Raw genomic sequence first — 14,683 nt, 5'->3', positions numbered from 1 at the left:
TATATATATATATATATATAATTTATTTATTATTTTTTTTTATTTTTTTTACAGTTTATGCCGGTTTTCACACAGCGAAACAAAATAGGGGCAAGCCTGTGGTCTCCTCTGCACTCTAACCCTTTATCCGCTATTTCCTGGGCTTGGATCTTTCACGTGACCATGAAAACGCAGTGCGCCCTGCTGTATGCTGTTGTTGTATCTATTCTGTAGTAGAGGAAATATCGCGTTGTGGACACTTGTTGAAAAGAAGTTTCAACAGTGACTGTGTGTGTGTGTTGTGTGTTGTGTGGGTGTGTGTGTGTGTGTGTGCGTGTGTTTCTCATCTGTCATCATCTCCGAAGATGTTTTCACTCGGGGATAAAATTGAGTTCTTTATAGGGAGCCCCTTTTCAACGCCTGTCGGTCAGAGAATTGGTGAGTTTTAAATGATATAAACCCAGCAGAATGCGCTGCTCGTTTTTATGCAATGTTAAGCCTATTAAAGTATTATTACATTTCTTAAATAACCGTAATTATTCCAATATAAGCTGTTCTCAGTCATACATAATAGAGAAGAGACGACGGTTTTTCGTGGATTTGTTTAAAATGATCATTGATCAACAATTTTGACATAATCTGAAAGTACGTGTTTGTAACCAATAAAAGGAGAGAGGTGGGTCTAGATTGCCGCGATCTTTAATTTGATTCGTTGTTCGGAGTTAAATGACACCTCTGTTGACCAATCTGGTGGTATGCTATAACTTCCTCAAACAAACAGCCTTTAGGCTACTAGTTGTAAACGGTATCATAACGGTATAATAATTTAACACCCGGACTGTCTAAACTGTATTCAGTATTCTGACTACACCCTTACAGATGTAACTTTTACTGTAAAGTTTACACCCATACAGATGGAGACTAGGCCTATAGGCTACTTTTACTGTAAACTGTCACATGACATTCATACAGATGTGCCTTGCCTCCTTCACTGTAAAGTTAACGTTTGGCTATTTATAGGCCTATTTGTAATGTAATTAAATTAAATGTTCCAATGACTTGAATATGAAGGACCCCAATGGAAACAATAAGCCATAGGCTTTCCTGGGTTTTAGATCCTCTACTAAGGCTAGCCTACTATCCTGTGCTTCAAACTGATAATAATGTATTTAATCAATCAATAAGGCTATACTCCCATTTATACAGATGTAGCCTATCTTTACTATAAACTGTAAATGACACTGACACTCAGGCAGCGGTGGCCGAACGGTTTGCGGAGCGGTCTTGATATCGGAAGGTCGCTAGTTCGTAATACCCGGACCGGCACGTTAAAATTACCACCGCTGAAGTGCCCTTGAGCAAGGAATTGAACCCCTACCATGAAATGTTCTATGAGCAGGGCCTGGCTGTAAACAAGTTCTTGAGCTTAGTCCAGTTACCCTGGGTAAATATAGTAACTTTGCTTACTCCTAAATGAATGCTGGTTCTCAGTGGGGAATTTGGGGGCATTTTCAATATTATTCATATGACAAAGTTGCTTTATAGGCTTGTACCGAAAAGGTATTTACTTTCTGCCATGCTGACGACAGACAGAAGCATGGTCTGCTGTTGTAACCTGATGATGATGATGCTTATTCGGGCTAAAATGGCCTCTTCGCAATCAAATTATGCTGCTAGACAAGTCACAATACCATCCTTGCATCTCAATATATGAACCACTTCCTCTGCACACTTTCTTCTATCACACATTAATGCCATAAATGCTTCAGCTGCCTCTGAGCCCATCAGCCCGATGTGAACAGAAGCAGCTGACTGCAGTCACATGAAACAGTTGTGAAGCAAAAAAGGAGGGAGGGGGTAAAAAAAAAGGGATTGAGACTTCATGAGAGGCAGAGGTGAGAGTGTGTAGGAGGAGGGGGGGAAGGGAATAGTGCAGAGAGGAAAGGAATGAAGGAGATTTGGAGAATTATGAGAAGCACACGTGATATAACAGAAAGCTGGCTTTGGCCCACGGAGTTGTATGAAGGAAAATGCTTGTTTGGCCTTTCATAGTAGCCTTTATGTCTGGTGGTGAAGTCTCAACTTTGTTCACTGTTACTGTGGTGTTGTCATAACCATCTCAGATAGCCACCATGATATATATATATATATTCTTTCTCTTTTCTGTTATATTAGGCTATATTATATCGACTGTTAATTAATGTCCATCCAATATCCGTAGTCGGGTCGCGGCGCCAACAGATCCACAGACATCCCTCTCACAGAGCAACATTTAGTAACTTCCTCCTGGGGAATACCGAGGCGTTCCAAGGCCAGTGAGTCGATGTGTTTCCTCCATCTCATCCTTGGTCTGCCCCGGGGTCTCCTTCCAGTGGGACGTGCCGCGAGGACCTCCCTAGGGAGACACCTGAGAGGCATCCTAACCAGATGCCCGAACCACCTAAGCTGGCTCCTTTCCAGGCAAAGAAGCAGCGACTCTACTCCGAGCCTATTCATGTTCTTATAGGCTGTTGGATGAATACACAAGAGAAGGAGAGAATGTCTGCACACTGTTGAGTAGCTCCCGCTGCAAATTGTTTTTTTAAAGGATGATGTTAAAGGATGATGTTTTTTAAAGGGGTCGAAACGTTTAAAATAAAAAATCCAGTGGGAGCTACTCAACTAGTGTGCGGACATTCTCTCCTTCTCCTGTACGTATCTTTTTGTTCAGCACCTGAACGTTTTTTAGAGATGTGCGTACTTTCCTTTGGATTCCGGATGAATACACAACACAGCACTGTGACCTGACACTGTTTTCCCCCTCTATCTATCTCTGTGTGTTTCATAACAACATCTGTGCTTACAGAGAGAGCAACCAATGCTCTGCTGCAGTCTGAAGACTGGGGTCTTAACATGGAGATCTGTGACATCATCAACGAGACAGATGACGGGTAGGCAATGGGCACGGCACAACTGGCAACAGATATTACAGGCCTGTTATTTCATAATTGTCTAAGTGCAATTATTTGAGATAAATCGCACTATTTTTTCATAATCGTCATTATCGTTTTCACGTTGAACATTTTCAAGCTCTACAAGCCCACAACACATCATGATGCGTTTAATTATAAAGTTATAAAATATGTCAGTAATTTCTTTGTATATTTAGGTTATTTGTCTTATCTGCCCTGTGCAACTTCAAAGCCTAAAAGCCAAACAGAAATGTATTTTTTTATTCATATGCTCCTGTGTTCCAAGGACAAAAAAAATGTAATCGTTGATCGCAATTATTTGTGTGACAATTAATCATTTAATGTAAAATGTAAAATGTCATAATCGTGACAGCAGATATATAATGTTATGAGTTATCTTTGGTCAGTTTCACTACCATTACAGACCACTACATTGTACTGCGTGGCCTCTGTGATATTTGATATCTTCATTCTCCAAAGCAGTTTTCTGGCAATAAATAAATAAATCTTAAAAGCCTTGACATGGTTTAATTGGCAGTTTTTTGAGAACCAGCCCTCATCAGCTACAGTATAGCTGCAAATAGTCGCCATCTGGTGCACAGTCTTTTAATTTGTGAACTATAGACACTTTGTTTATTTTTATTTTTATTTGGGTATTTTCTGTTTAGTGTTTTCTGTTGAACAATTTGGTATATTTGGTACATAGTTGGATGTCTTTCATTTAAGCATGATCTTGGTAATCCCAGATCAAAGTGCAAACATGTTTTAACTTGTGTCCACAAGAGTATATACAGTACAGTAGTCATGTTTTCTTCTTTTTTTAGACCCAGAGATGCAGTCAAAGCTCTAAAGAAGAGAATTGTGGATAACAAGAACTTCAGAGAGATCATGCTTTCTCTTACAGTGAGTAATTGTTTTATCAGATTATTGGGTTCCAAGCTGTAGGCTACATAATGAAGGTTCCAATTGCATCCCAGGCCATTTGTATCTTTCTTATCCATTGGTTGATAGGTTCTGGAGACCTGTGTGAAGAACTGTGGCCACCGGTTCCATGTTCTGGTGGCATCCCAGGACTTTGTTGAAGGGGTTCTGGTCCGATCGATCCTGCCCAAGTACAACCCTCCGGCAGCTCTCCATGAGAGGGTTCTCAGCCTCATACAGGTGGGTGATCATTGCCATAGCTCAGACGGAGCATTTGTCCGACATGCGGGAACATCGGTCGGACTAGCGCTCGAACATGCGCCCAAATTAGACCACCAAATTGATATGTATGTCAACAAAATTAATGAAAACTGGACTCAAATGTTAAGGAGGGACTAGTGGAGAAGAGGACCAGTAAAACTAAGAAAATAGCTGATCTACAGTACAAGCTCACAACGCGTCGCAGTGTGACGCGTTGTGAGCTTGTAGATCTGCTATTTTCAGCATGCAGCTAAGTATAAATCAGGCATTACAAGTTACGATGCCATCATGGCCTGCTAAGATACATTTTGGTCGACTAAATTAACACCCTAATCGCCCAGGACGAAGATTTAGTCGACTAAAACCATATGATATAAACATTTCAGATGACTAAAATTCAAAAGACTATGGGCTCCATCCCTTACCCCTTATCCTTAAACTTATTTGCCATTTTTTACTATTTTAAAACATTTAAAAATAGTTCAACTAGCCAATCTACATCGACACGTTGTTAGCTTGTAGCTTGTAGACTGCTATTTGTAATGTTTTAAAATGTTTTAAAATAGTAAAAAATGGCAAATAAGTTTAGGGATAAGGGGTTTAGCGGTGGCGCAAGATTTTAGGGCTATGACTAAACCCAAATCAAAATGAGTTGTCAAAATGAACGTGCATGATGTTCTCTCCGTCGTCTCTTTCTTTCCCGTATGTCTCTGTGGAACTCAGTCGTGGGCCGACGCGTTCCGTAGCTCTACCTCTCTGTCGGGGGTCGTGTCTGTGTACGAAGACCTGAGGAGACGAGGCCTGGAGTTCCCCATGACGGACCTCGATGCTCTCTCCCCGATCCACACGCCAAACAGAGTGAGTCTGTCTGTCTGTCTGTCTGCCTGCTCTCTCCCCGATCCACACGCCAAACAGAGTGAGTCTGTCTGTCTGCTCTCTCCCCGATCCACACGCCAAACAGAGTGAGTCTGTCTGTCTGCTCTCTCCCCAATCCACACGCCAAACAGAGTGAGTCTGTCTGTCTGTTCTCTCCCCGATCCACACACCAAACAGAGTGAGTCTGTCTGTCTGTTCTCTCCCCGATCCACACGCCACACAGATATACTTTTTTTTCAAGTCTTATATCAGCAAATCAACATGACATTCTGATATGAACAATAAGGCCATCACACGGTTAGCACTTTGATCATCCCCTTTTTTTTTTAAAGATACAACCTTGCTGTGGAATAAAGGTCTGTTTTTAGTAGGACTTTTGTACCCTTGGCCATCGCGGCATTAAACAAACTGCCCCGCCAATAGGACCTCATGTTTTTGTTTTGTCTTTGGTGTTATATGTGCTATGCGTTGTTTTGATGTGGGTGTTTGAACAGAACTGCGAAGACGAATATCCTTCGGGGACAATAAAGATTATTATTATTATTGATTGTCTTCATCTTGCAGAGCATTCCAGAAAACGGCTCTGCTGAAACAGCCCCTGCCACCACTGTCCCTAGTCTGCCCCAGCCCCAGCAACAAGCCCCTCCTCCCCCTGCTCCTACTCAGGGGACTTTGTCCCCGGTGGAGCCCAGTGAGGGGCCCGTCTCCATCACTACTGAGCAGGTACTTACTGCAGAGATAAATACGTGTGTGTGTGTGTGTGTGTGTGTGTGTGTGTGTGTGTGTGTGTGTGTGTGTGTGTGTGTGTGTGTGTGTGTGTGTGTGTGTGTGTGTGTGTGTGTGTGTGTGTGTGTGTGTGTGTGTGTGTGTGTGCGTGTGCGTGTGCGTGTGTGCGTGTTGAGATCTGTTTGTTTCAAACCTTTTGAAATATTTAACTAGAATTCTATTCTGGAAGTCAAGGGGCTCTGAGCTCTGACCAGGCTTAAACCATGCCTAAAGTTAGAGTCATAGATATATCATTGAGACCTAACTGATGTCATAGATTCAGGGCTCGAAATTAACCTTTTTTACTTGGTAGCACTGGTGCTACCAATTTCAGAATGAAGGAGCATCAGAAAAGAATTAGGAGCACCTACCAAAATCTAAGGAGCACCAATATGTAATCGATTTTTTAGATTAATTATTGGTATTACACTTGTAGCCTACAAGCCAGTTGGTATTAGAGATGCTATTTTTGTTTAAGAAGTGCCTATAAAAAGAAAATTGAATAATTAAATTCTAATTTAATTAGAATTCTAATTTAATTTCTAAACTCTAATTCTGATTTAATTAAATTCTAATTTAATTTATAATCTGATTACTGCCGTCACAGGCTGGCCACATTGTTTATGCCAGTTCCAGGGGGTCCCCAGCTAAATGATAGTTAGAAACCAAATGGACCCTTAGGTCTGTAACTCAGAGAGTGTACAAATGGACCCTTATGTCTGTAACTCAGAGAGTGTACAAATGGAACCAAATGGACCTTAACGGTTCCATTTGTACACTCTCAGAGTTAAATTAACTTTGATTTTACAATATAATTTGGGGTCCCAGAGATAGAAATGCCATTAAATAGGGGACTGTAGCCTAATTCAGGTCAAACCGGGGGGAATAAACCCTAAATGAAACGCAGCCCAGGCTACTGCCACACAGAGTCCACACACACCCCGCCTCCTCTTGTCCCCGGTTACAGATCACTGTCAGGAGTGTCCGCTGCAGTGTTGTAGTCACAGTGCTACTTTTCGTGTAGCGACGCCCCATAAGACACGTGCACGCACACATGCACACGCATTTGCGTGCACGTGCGCAACTCGCACAGACACACTATTAAACATGCAGACGTGTATAGCCTATTTAGAAACAGGTTTTACAATACATTCGTATGATAAAAGTAAATGAAAGGTCAAACCTTCTGTTTCCAGGAGCAGAAACTGAGAGGTGATCTGGCCCTGGTGAAGTGTAACCTCACAGTAATGACTGACATGTTGAACCAGCTCACACCCGGAGGCAGCCAGCAGGACGACCGAGAGCTTCTGAAGGTGTGTGTGTGTGTGTGTGTGTGTGTGTGTGTGTGTGTGTGTGTGTGTGTGTGTGTGTGTGTGTGTGTGTGTGTGTGTGTGTGTGTGTGTGTGTGTGTGTGTGTGTGTGTGTGTGTGTGTGTGTGTGTGTGTGTGTGTGTGTGTGTGTGTGTGTGTGTGTGTGTGTGTGTGTGTGTACGTGCGTGCTATTCTGTTTGAAGCATTATGTTATACTTTAACTATTGAAAAATAGCAGATTTACAAGCTCATAGCGTGGCACCGAGTGCCGCGCTATGAGCAAATTACATATAGTTTTGGGGGTCCTTGACATGAAATATTCTGAGAACCACTGACATAGAAACATAGGTTTTTCAGAAAACTTAAATAGTACGTTTAGTAAGTACAGAAAAAAGAGACCATTTTTCAGGTCTCTCTCCTCTGGTCCCTGTGTCAAAGCAGCAGTTGTATTCAGGTCTCTCTCCTCTGGTCCCTGTGTCAAAGCAGCAGTTGTATTCAGGTCTCTCTCTGGTCCCTGTGTCAAAGCAGCAGTTGTATTCAGGTCTCTCTCTGGTCCCTGTGTCAAAGCAGCAGTTGTATTCAGGTCTCTCTCCTCTGGTCCCTGTGTCAAAGCAGCAGTTGTATTCAGGTCTCTCTCCTCTGGTCCCTGTGTCAAAGCAGCAGTTGTATTCAGGTTTCTCTCCTCTGGTCCCTGTGTCAAAGCAGCAGTTGTATTCAGGTCTCTCTCCTCTGGTCCCTGTGTCAAAGCAGCAGTTGTATTCGGTGTGTAAGAGCATGCAGAGCCGAGTGGTGGAGCTGATCCCCAGGCTGTTGGATGAGAGACTGATCGCAGAGCTGCTGGTGGTCAACGACGACCTCAATAACACCTTCATCCGCTATGAGAGGTTTGAGCTTTTCTTTCTTGAAATACATGAGGGGATATTGGCCAGGGTTAGCCTGAGCTGTGGACATTGATCTTGCCTTTATGTTTCTATGTATGCAATTGTATTTTCTTTTCTTTTCTTTTTTTGTATTATGTCAAATGTGTGTATGTGTGTTGCATACAAGGCCGCTGGGTCGCAAGACAAATTTCAGTGCAAACTGACAATAAAGTACTATATCATATGATTATATCATATCATATACAGGAATTTAAATCTGCCCAACATGCTGTTGCATGAGGTACTATATACTGTATATGTGTTCTTGTTTAATGTGTTTTAGATTTGAGAGGCTTGCTAAGGCGCAGAGCACGGCCACAGAACAGGTGAGAAAAGTCATCTTTCACTTCTCTTTTGTTTTTGGTTTACATTTATATCAGTGGTTTATATCAGTGGTCCTAGTGGTGACCTTGAGAGTGTAAAACCAATTTACGTATATTAGTTTTTTTTACGAGTATATTGTTTAGCATTCAGCATTACTTACTTTACAAGAAGTCTACACAATTAGAGTGTGTAGAAGAGTTGTTATTACGATCAATGTTTGCCTGTTATCTCCTATGATGCCACATAAATACAGCATGGAATCCTATATCCAACGACGACACATATTATACGTTTTGAGTCTGAGAGGCTAAATCTCATGGTCTGTGATGCTCAAATGGCAAATAAATAATGGACATGAAAAGGGTAGACACAAAGTACAGTAGAAGTAAATTCAACCTGAAGTGATATTGCCTTGTCTGTCCCTGTTTGAGTGTGGACTTGATGTCATATGTAGAAAAAGGACTATACAGAGACATGGGGGATGAGGGAGGGAAGAGGGGAAAAAAAGAAGAAATCTTGGGAACTGCTCTTGTGTCATATGTATAAATGCTATATGTATTGTATTGCACTTTCCAAATAAAACAAATATTATTAAAAAAAAAGTGTGACTGTGTGCGTGCGTGCGTGCGTGCGTGTGTGCGTGCCCAGCAGGACCCTGTCAGTAGCCCCCAGCTCATTGACCTCACTCCCAGCCTTCAGACTGTCAGCCAACCAGCAGTCATCAGCACAACCAGCCAGCCCACAGTTAGCGCACCGGCCAATCAGCAGCAGGACGCCAAGCACGGTGAGTGACTGGCTGCCAGTGAGTGAAAAAAGTACTCAACGTAAAGCACTCAAAGTAAAAGTATCAGTACTGCAATACAGAACTACTTTGTTAGGAGTTAAAGTCCGGAATTCAAAATTGACTTGAGTAAAGTATTGATATCAAAATGTACTTAAAGTACCAAATGTAGAAAGTACTCGGTATGCAGAATGTTCCATTTCATGTTTTCAAATGTATAAAAATATATTTTGAAAATAGCAGATCTACAAGCTCACAATCAATGTGTTGCATAACGACGCATTGTATTAAGTCGATTTAGTTGATTTTTTTTCCAATCGATAGTTGCAGCCCTACAGAACAAAGCGTTAAAAAAAGCTGTGTATCATCATTCATCACATTATAAAATATGATCGTCTCCCGTCTTCCAACAGCTGTGGCTGAGGAGGAGGAGTTTGACATGTTTGCCCAGACGAGGAGCAGCTCCCTGGCTGAGCAGAGAAAAAGGTGTGAATACGCCTTAACAAACGATGTCACACTGATAAGCACCATGGCGGCACCACATGAATCCCACTGTTCATAAGACGCAATGGAAAAGGTCTCACGACGTGTAAAAATGCACCATCAAACTTTCAGATGCTGTTTTTCTCCCATTGGGAGGAAGAATGCTTAGGATTTTTATTGTGATCTCTCGCCCCTTGAAATATATAATCCTTGGTTTCTGTTGTGTGTAAACAATAAATAGGAATTGTTGGAGGAAAAGTTGTCCTCAAAACCACACCTACAGTACAGTACCTGTCATAACCCATTTAGACCTGAGGACGATTCTAGAAAATGTCTACTAAATCATGACAGTTTTCTGAAATCAGTGGCTTTGCTTCTGGTCCCCAGAAGCAAAGATTTGAGTTAAAAACGTTTGCTCTGAAAGAATATACTGTATATTCAAAGATTTGCAACAACAGATCTACAAGACTCGGTGCCACACTATGAGCTTGCAGATCTACTATCTCTCTATTTTTCACTAGCAAAATGCTTAAGAGATAGGATCCAAAAGGAAGCATGCACATCTCCAGAAATTCTACAGGTGCTGGACAAACATATACGTACAATGAAAAGGAAGGGTTGTCCACACAAAAATGTAGCACAATGTTTCAACACTTACAGGTCTTCGAGTACAAAACATCAAGTAGGCGTATTATATACAGCAGCACATGGGCAGGTCAACAAGGAACTAGCTCTTTTGCAATGAGGGAAATCAAGCAAGACACACCCAACGCATCTGGAAGGATATGGCTGCAAATGGCATAAAGGGCATATCAAGCTGAGTGGCACTAGGGCCAACTCTTTAGAACAAAACAAAATGCTTAAAACACTAAAAGGGGTTCCCGTCCTGAATGTGATAAGACCGGAGAGAGCGCTCCATGATCACGGTCAGAGGAGGGCCTCCTCTGACCGTGATCATGGAGCGCTCCCTCCGGCCTCCTCAGGAAGCTCTCTCTCTCCAATTGTCATACCTTTCCTACCACTGCTCACACTGTATACGTTTTATGTTGTCCCAGCGTACGGTACGAGGACCCCGGAGCGGTGGAGGGCCTCGCCGAGGCCCTAGACACCAGGTTACAGGTCACTGGAGCGGTGAGTGCTACACAGACACAACTAAGCTAGAGCTATTTGAACAGGGGACCCGACCGCCAAAAATAATCATATTTGAAAAAAGATATATATATATGATTATATTAAGAACTACTGTGCTATAGAGCTACATGTAAAAATTAAAAAATAGAGGCCAGACTGTACCAAGCCCCCAGTAAGGCTATCCAATGTTGAATCTGCCACTATCTACTGGTGAAAAGTGGAACTGCAGCACTTTCATGGAGGTGGACGGACGTTCATGACACCATGTGCGTAACGTGCGTCAAACCGGGCTTAACTTTCTGTCACTCGAGCCATTGAGTTATAATTGTATTTCCGGCAGTCTTCCGGGTGCTTCAAAACGCCACTGAGCAACTTCCATCGAAATGAATAGCGGGGGGCGGGGCTAACGCTCCGGTTCGGTCTCTATCCTTTTATTACTCTATGGACCGTACCAATGCAACTCCTTGCAACCTCCATTGGGGGGATAATGGTTGTAAGTAGTTGCGTGTTCCAAGGAGTTCCAAGGAGTTGCATTGGTGTGTGGACTGGCATTTACTCTCGTCTCTTGTTCCCTTAGATGCCACCAACCTCTACGTTGGACGATATCGACAGATGGTTATCTTCAGATATGGTGAGACATTACATTTATTTTCCACCCATGTATAACGGTGACTATCTCAAATATAAGCTTGTGGGTGTATGTATGCTGAATGTAATCTACATGGTTTGCTGTGTTTTAAATAGCAAGACGAGCAGTCTGCAGTAAGTGAAGGCGTGTCCAGTGAAGGTAAGTTCTATCACTGTCATTTTAGTGCAAGCTACTACAGTACAGACTGAATACCGTAATTATTTTTATTTCTATTCTCTCTCTCTCTCTCTCTCTCTCAATCTCTCTCAATTAACAATTTACTGTTTTAATAGGTAGGCCTGTTACAATTATTACAAAATAATAATAATAATAATAATAATAACAATTGCAATTATTTGAGATAATCGCAATTATTTTGCATAATCGTTTACATATTTAAACATTTTCATACATTTTCTATTTCCACTATTTAGTATAAAACAAAATAAAGTATGAACATATTAAATATCAGTAATTTATTTGTATTTGTCATATGTGCCCTGTGCAGTTTGTGATTACGAAGCCTAAAAACCAAACGCAAATCTAATTAGTTCCCAATGTTCAATGCCAAAAACACAATTAAATCGTTCATCGCAATTATTTGTGCAGCAATTAATCGTCAACTTAAATGTGTAATACTTGTGACAGCCCAATAGGTATTTAGTAGATGCTCACTCTCTCTCAACCTTTATTTTGTGTCCTTATCCATGGTTTCCATTCAGACTTTGACAGGTTTCTAGATGACAGGGCGAACATTGCAGACTACAGTAGCCGTACACCCCCCGCCGTGCCCGCGCTCTCATCTAGACCGCCGACACAATCAACTCGGCAACAAGAAAAGTCACATGACCAGCTGTTCTCTCTCTGAAACTGGAGCCACTGCACAAAAGCAGCGAACTTTCAGGTCAGAGGACAGATGACGCGTCGTCATCCACACAAGTCACGACACATGGATTTGTTGTTTCTTGTTTCTGCTCACATACTGACATTCTGACCCTTTGTTTTTCTGTGCACTGCCATGCTACTTAAGTTCTTTTATATTTGGTTTAATATAATCACAGATACACAGATGTATCGCTCTTTAAAGCATATTAAAATAATAATTATTATTATTATAATTTGGACGCAAATCAACTTATTACACAAATACATAATTTCCAAGCTATTTCTGCTGTTTTGTAATATTAAAGCTGCACTATGTTTCCTGCTCAAGTCCTGAACATTTTAGCATTGAGCTAATAGAGCCTGCCTGCTTGTGTCCGATCCTGTATCTGCCGTAAGACATGACACGACATGACACTACTATTGACATGATCAAAATCTATCAATAGAAGAGCAGGGAGACGAAATACAACCACCTCATTTGCATAAGTTATATTGTATTTACATACTCATACACCATACAGATTGGCCACATTTTCATTGTATTCGTTAACAAAAAGTGACATAGTGCCGTTTTAACTTTATGTGAATTCAAATATATTTATTAAACGTATCACGACGAGATAAACAAAGCTGGTATTTGTACAGATGTTTACAAGTGCTTGTTGAAAATCTGTTTGGCATGTGTGCAAACTAAGTATGGCTTTGAAGGGGGAGGTGGAAGGAGGTTCATTTCCTGTAGCCTCGAATAAATCTACCGTTGCACTGAAATACGAATGTTTAGTCTGGACTGTTCTTCAGACTGATGTGAATGTGTTTTTGGATTGTTCTCTGACTCATCTTGGGTGTGTGTATGCACAGAATGAGTGACACAGAAACAGTGACACTCTTGACACAGCTCAGCCAAATAGACATCACATTATGTTGTGTGTGTGTGTGTGTGTGTGTGTGTGTGTGTGTGTGTGTGTGTGTGTCTCTCTGCGTGTCTGTCCTTCCGTCCGTCCGTCTGTTTGTCATTCTGTCTGTAGACAGAATGACAAATATATACACAGTTAAACCGATCAGTGTGAAATAGTGCTGCCAACGAATATTCTATATCCGAATATAGATTCGAATCAAAAAAAATAATTAATAACCGAATATATAAAATTAAGGTTCGAATTAAAAATAATAATAAAAAATATTTTTTTATTTATTATTATTATTAGTTTTCGGTGCCATGGGTAAGCGTTGTGACTTGTGAGCTTGTAGATTAGTTATATTTGCCACGCGACACGCCGACAACGGCATACATTGAAGAATAAATCAACTGCCTCGCACTCTTCCTAAACACAGAATACAGCGCAGCGCAGTTCTGATTGGCTGCCTCGTCTCCAGCCATGTTGCCTCAGAATTCTTTAGGGTCACTAATTTGAGCATAACAGCGGAGAAGCTAGCCAGCTAAAAAGTTTCATAACGTCGGCAGCAGACCCACAGTCCACAGATAATAATAATGCAGCTGGCTGCTGGTAATTAATTAATTTAATAAATTTGGGCTTGTTAGACAACACACAGATCTATCACTCATCAATCTTCAATCATGAAGCGACTTTATCCTTCAGGAAATTATAAAAAGATAAATAAAATGCGTAAGGATGAAATGTGGTGCCCCGGCAGCAGCAGCAGCGCCAGCAATGCAGTGTTCTGTTCTGTAAATTAATACTGCCTCCGTGCCTCGTTTTGATAAGGCTGTGTGGTAGGATTGCTCATTTAAGAAAAATGTTTTACTGGAGAAGGGAGAATGTATGCGCGTTGTGTTCCATCTCAGTTTTCAGCAACACCAATGCGCGGAGAGAGAGAGAGAGAGAGTTGCGCCAGCAATGCGATCTTAAATGTTATGTCTCAGGTTGTATTGGTGTAAATATAATTATAAAAAAATCCGATTGGCTCGAATTGAAATCCGAAATCCGAATGGCTCGAATTGTTCGAATCCACGTGGGTTTTTAAAACGAATATCCGAATCCAATTTTTGGACAATTACGGCAGCCCTAGTGTGAAACTTAGTTTGCACACTCACTCCCAGTAGGCCAAGGAAGCTCTGCCCCATAATCAAATCGGCCTCATGGTGGTGCTAATGTCCTCAGTAGATCACAGGTAATCAACTCATGTTTGCAAGGAAATTACATTTATTTATTTATTTATTACATAGTAACAAGACAAGAATACAATGGGTTGTGACCAGTGTTCAATCAAATGACAGGCAAATGTTCTCACATCCTGCCATGCACACTTCGTCCTTGGGTATTGTCTTGGTCATGTTTTGAGCCATAGGAGATAAAATGTCTATTGTTTGTCTGAGAAGGCACTAACTTTGGTGTGTTATTGTGCGAGTGCTCAAGGATATCTGCACCGACTGTCTGGCACATGTATGCTTACTACCCTGAGACGCAGACCACTTCACAGCTTAAAAGCAGAACAATACAGTGTATTAT

The 14,683-nt window shown here is 41.4% G+C and overlaps 1 protein-coding gene across 2 annotated transcripts; it reads left to right on the top strand.

Moving 5' to 3' along the window:
• Positions 1-203: 203 nt before the first annotated feature.
• Positions 204-12,965, top strand: LOC308310397 (target of Myb1 membrane trafficking protein). 2 transcript variants are annotated; one of them, XM_080756742.1, is made up of 15 exons: positions 204-417; positions 2,825-2,909; positions 3,755-3,833; positions 3,942-4,091; positions 4,836-4,970; positions 5,553-5,711; positions 6,950-7,066; positions 7,814-7,947; positions 8,267-8,309; positions 8,959-9,091; positions 9,502-9,574; positions 10,627-10,702; positions 11,280-11,333; positions 11,447-11,489; positions 12,053-12,965. In XM_080756742.1, the coding sequence occupies exons 1-15, from the start codon at positions 345-347 to the stop codon at positions 12,196-12,198; spliced, it is 1,500 nt and encodes a 499-aa protein (XP_080612868.1). In that variant the 5' UTR covers positions 204-344; the 3' UTR covers positions 12,199-12,965. The 2 variants fall into 2 exon arrangements, with proteins under 2 accessions (XP_080612868.1, XP_080612867.1); XM_080756741.1 differs by having other exon boundaries at positions 8,956-9,091.
• The last annotated feature ends 1,718 nt before the right edge of the window (positions 12,966-14,683 follow it).

The sequence above is a fragment of the Protomyctophum bolini genome (genome assembly GCF_963924005.1).
Source record: "Protomyctophum bolini genome assembly, chromosome: 3".
Taxonomy (NCBI): domain Eukaryota; kingdom Metazoa; phylum Chordata; class Actinopteri; order Myctophiformes; family Myctophidae; genus Protomyctophum; species Protomyctophum bolini.
This window is presented reverse-complemented; position numbering and strand designations above follow the sequence as displayed.

Excerpts from the sequence above, each read along its gene's own strand:
- LOC308310397 (XM_080756741.1), top strand. The coding sequence starts at position 345 with ATGTTTTCACTCGGGGATAAAATTGAGTTCTTTATAGGGAGCCCCTTT. Across the intron at positions 4,971-5,552 it reads CGATCCACACGCCAAACAGA|AGCATTCCAGAAAACGGCTC; the intron begins GTGAGTCTGTCT and ends TTCATCTTGCAG. Across the intron at positions 9,092-9,501 it reads GCAGCAGGACGCCAAGCACG|CTGTGGCTGAGGAGGAGGAG; the intron begins GTGAGTGACTGG and ends GTCTTCCAACAG.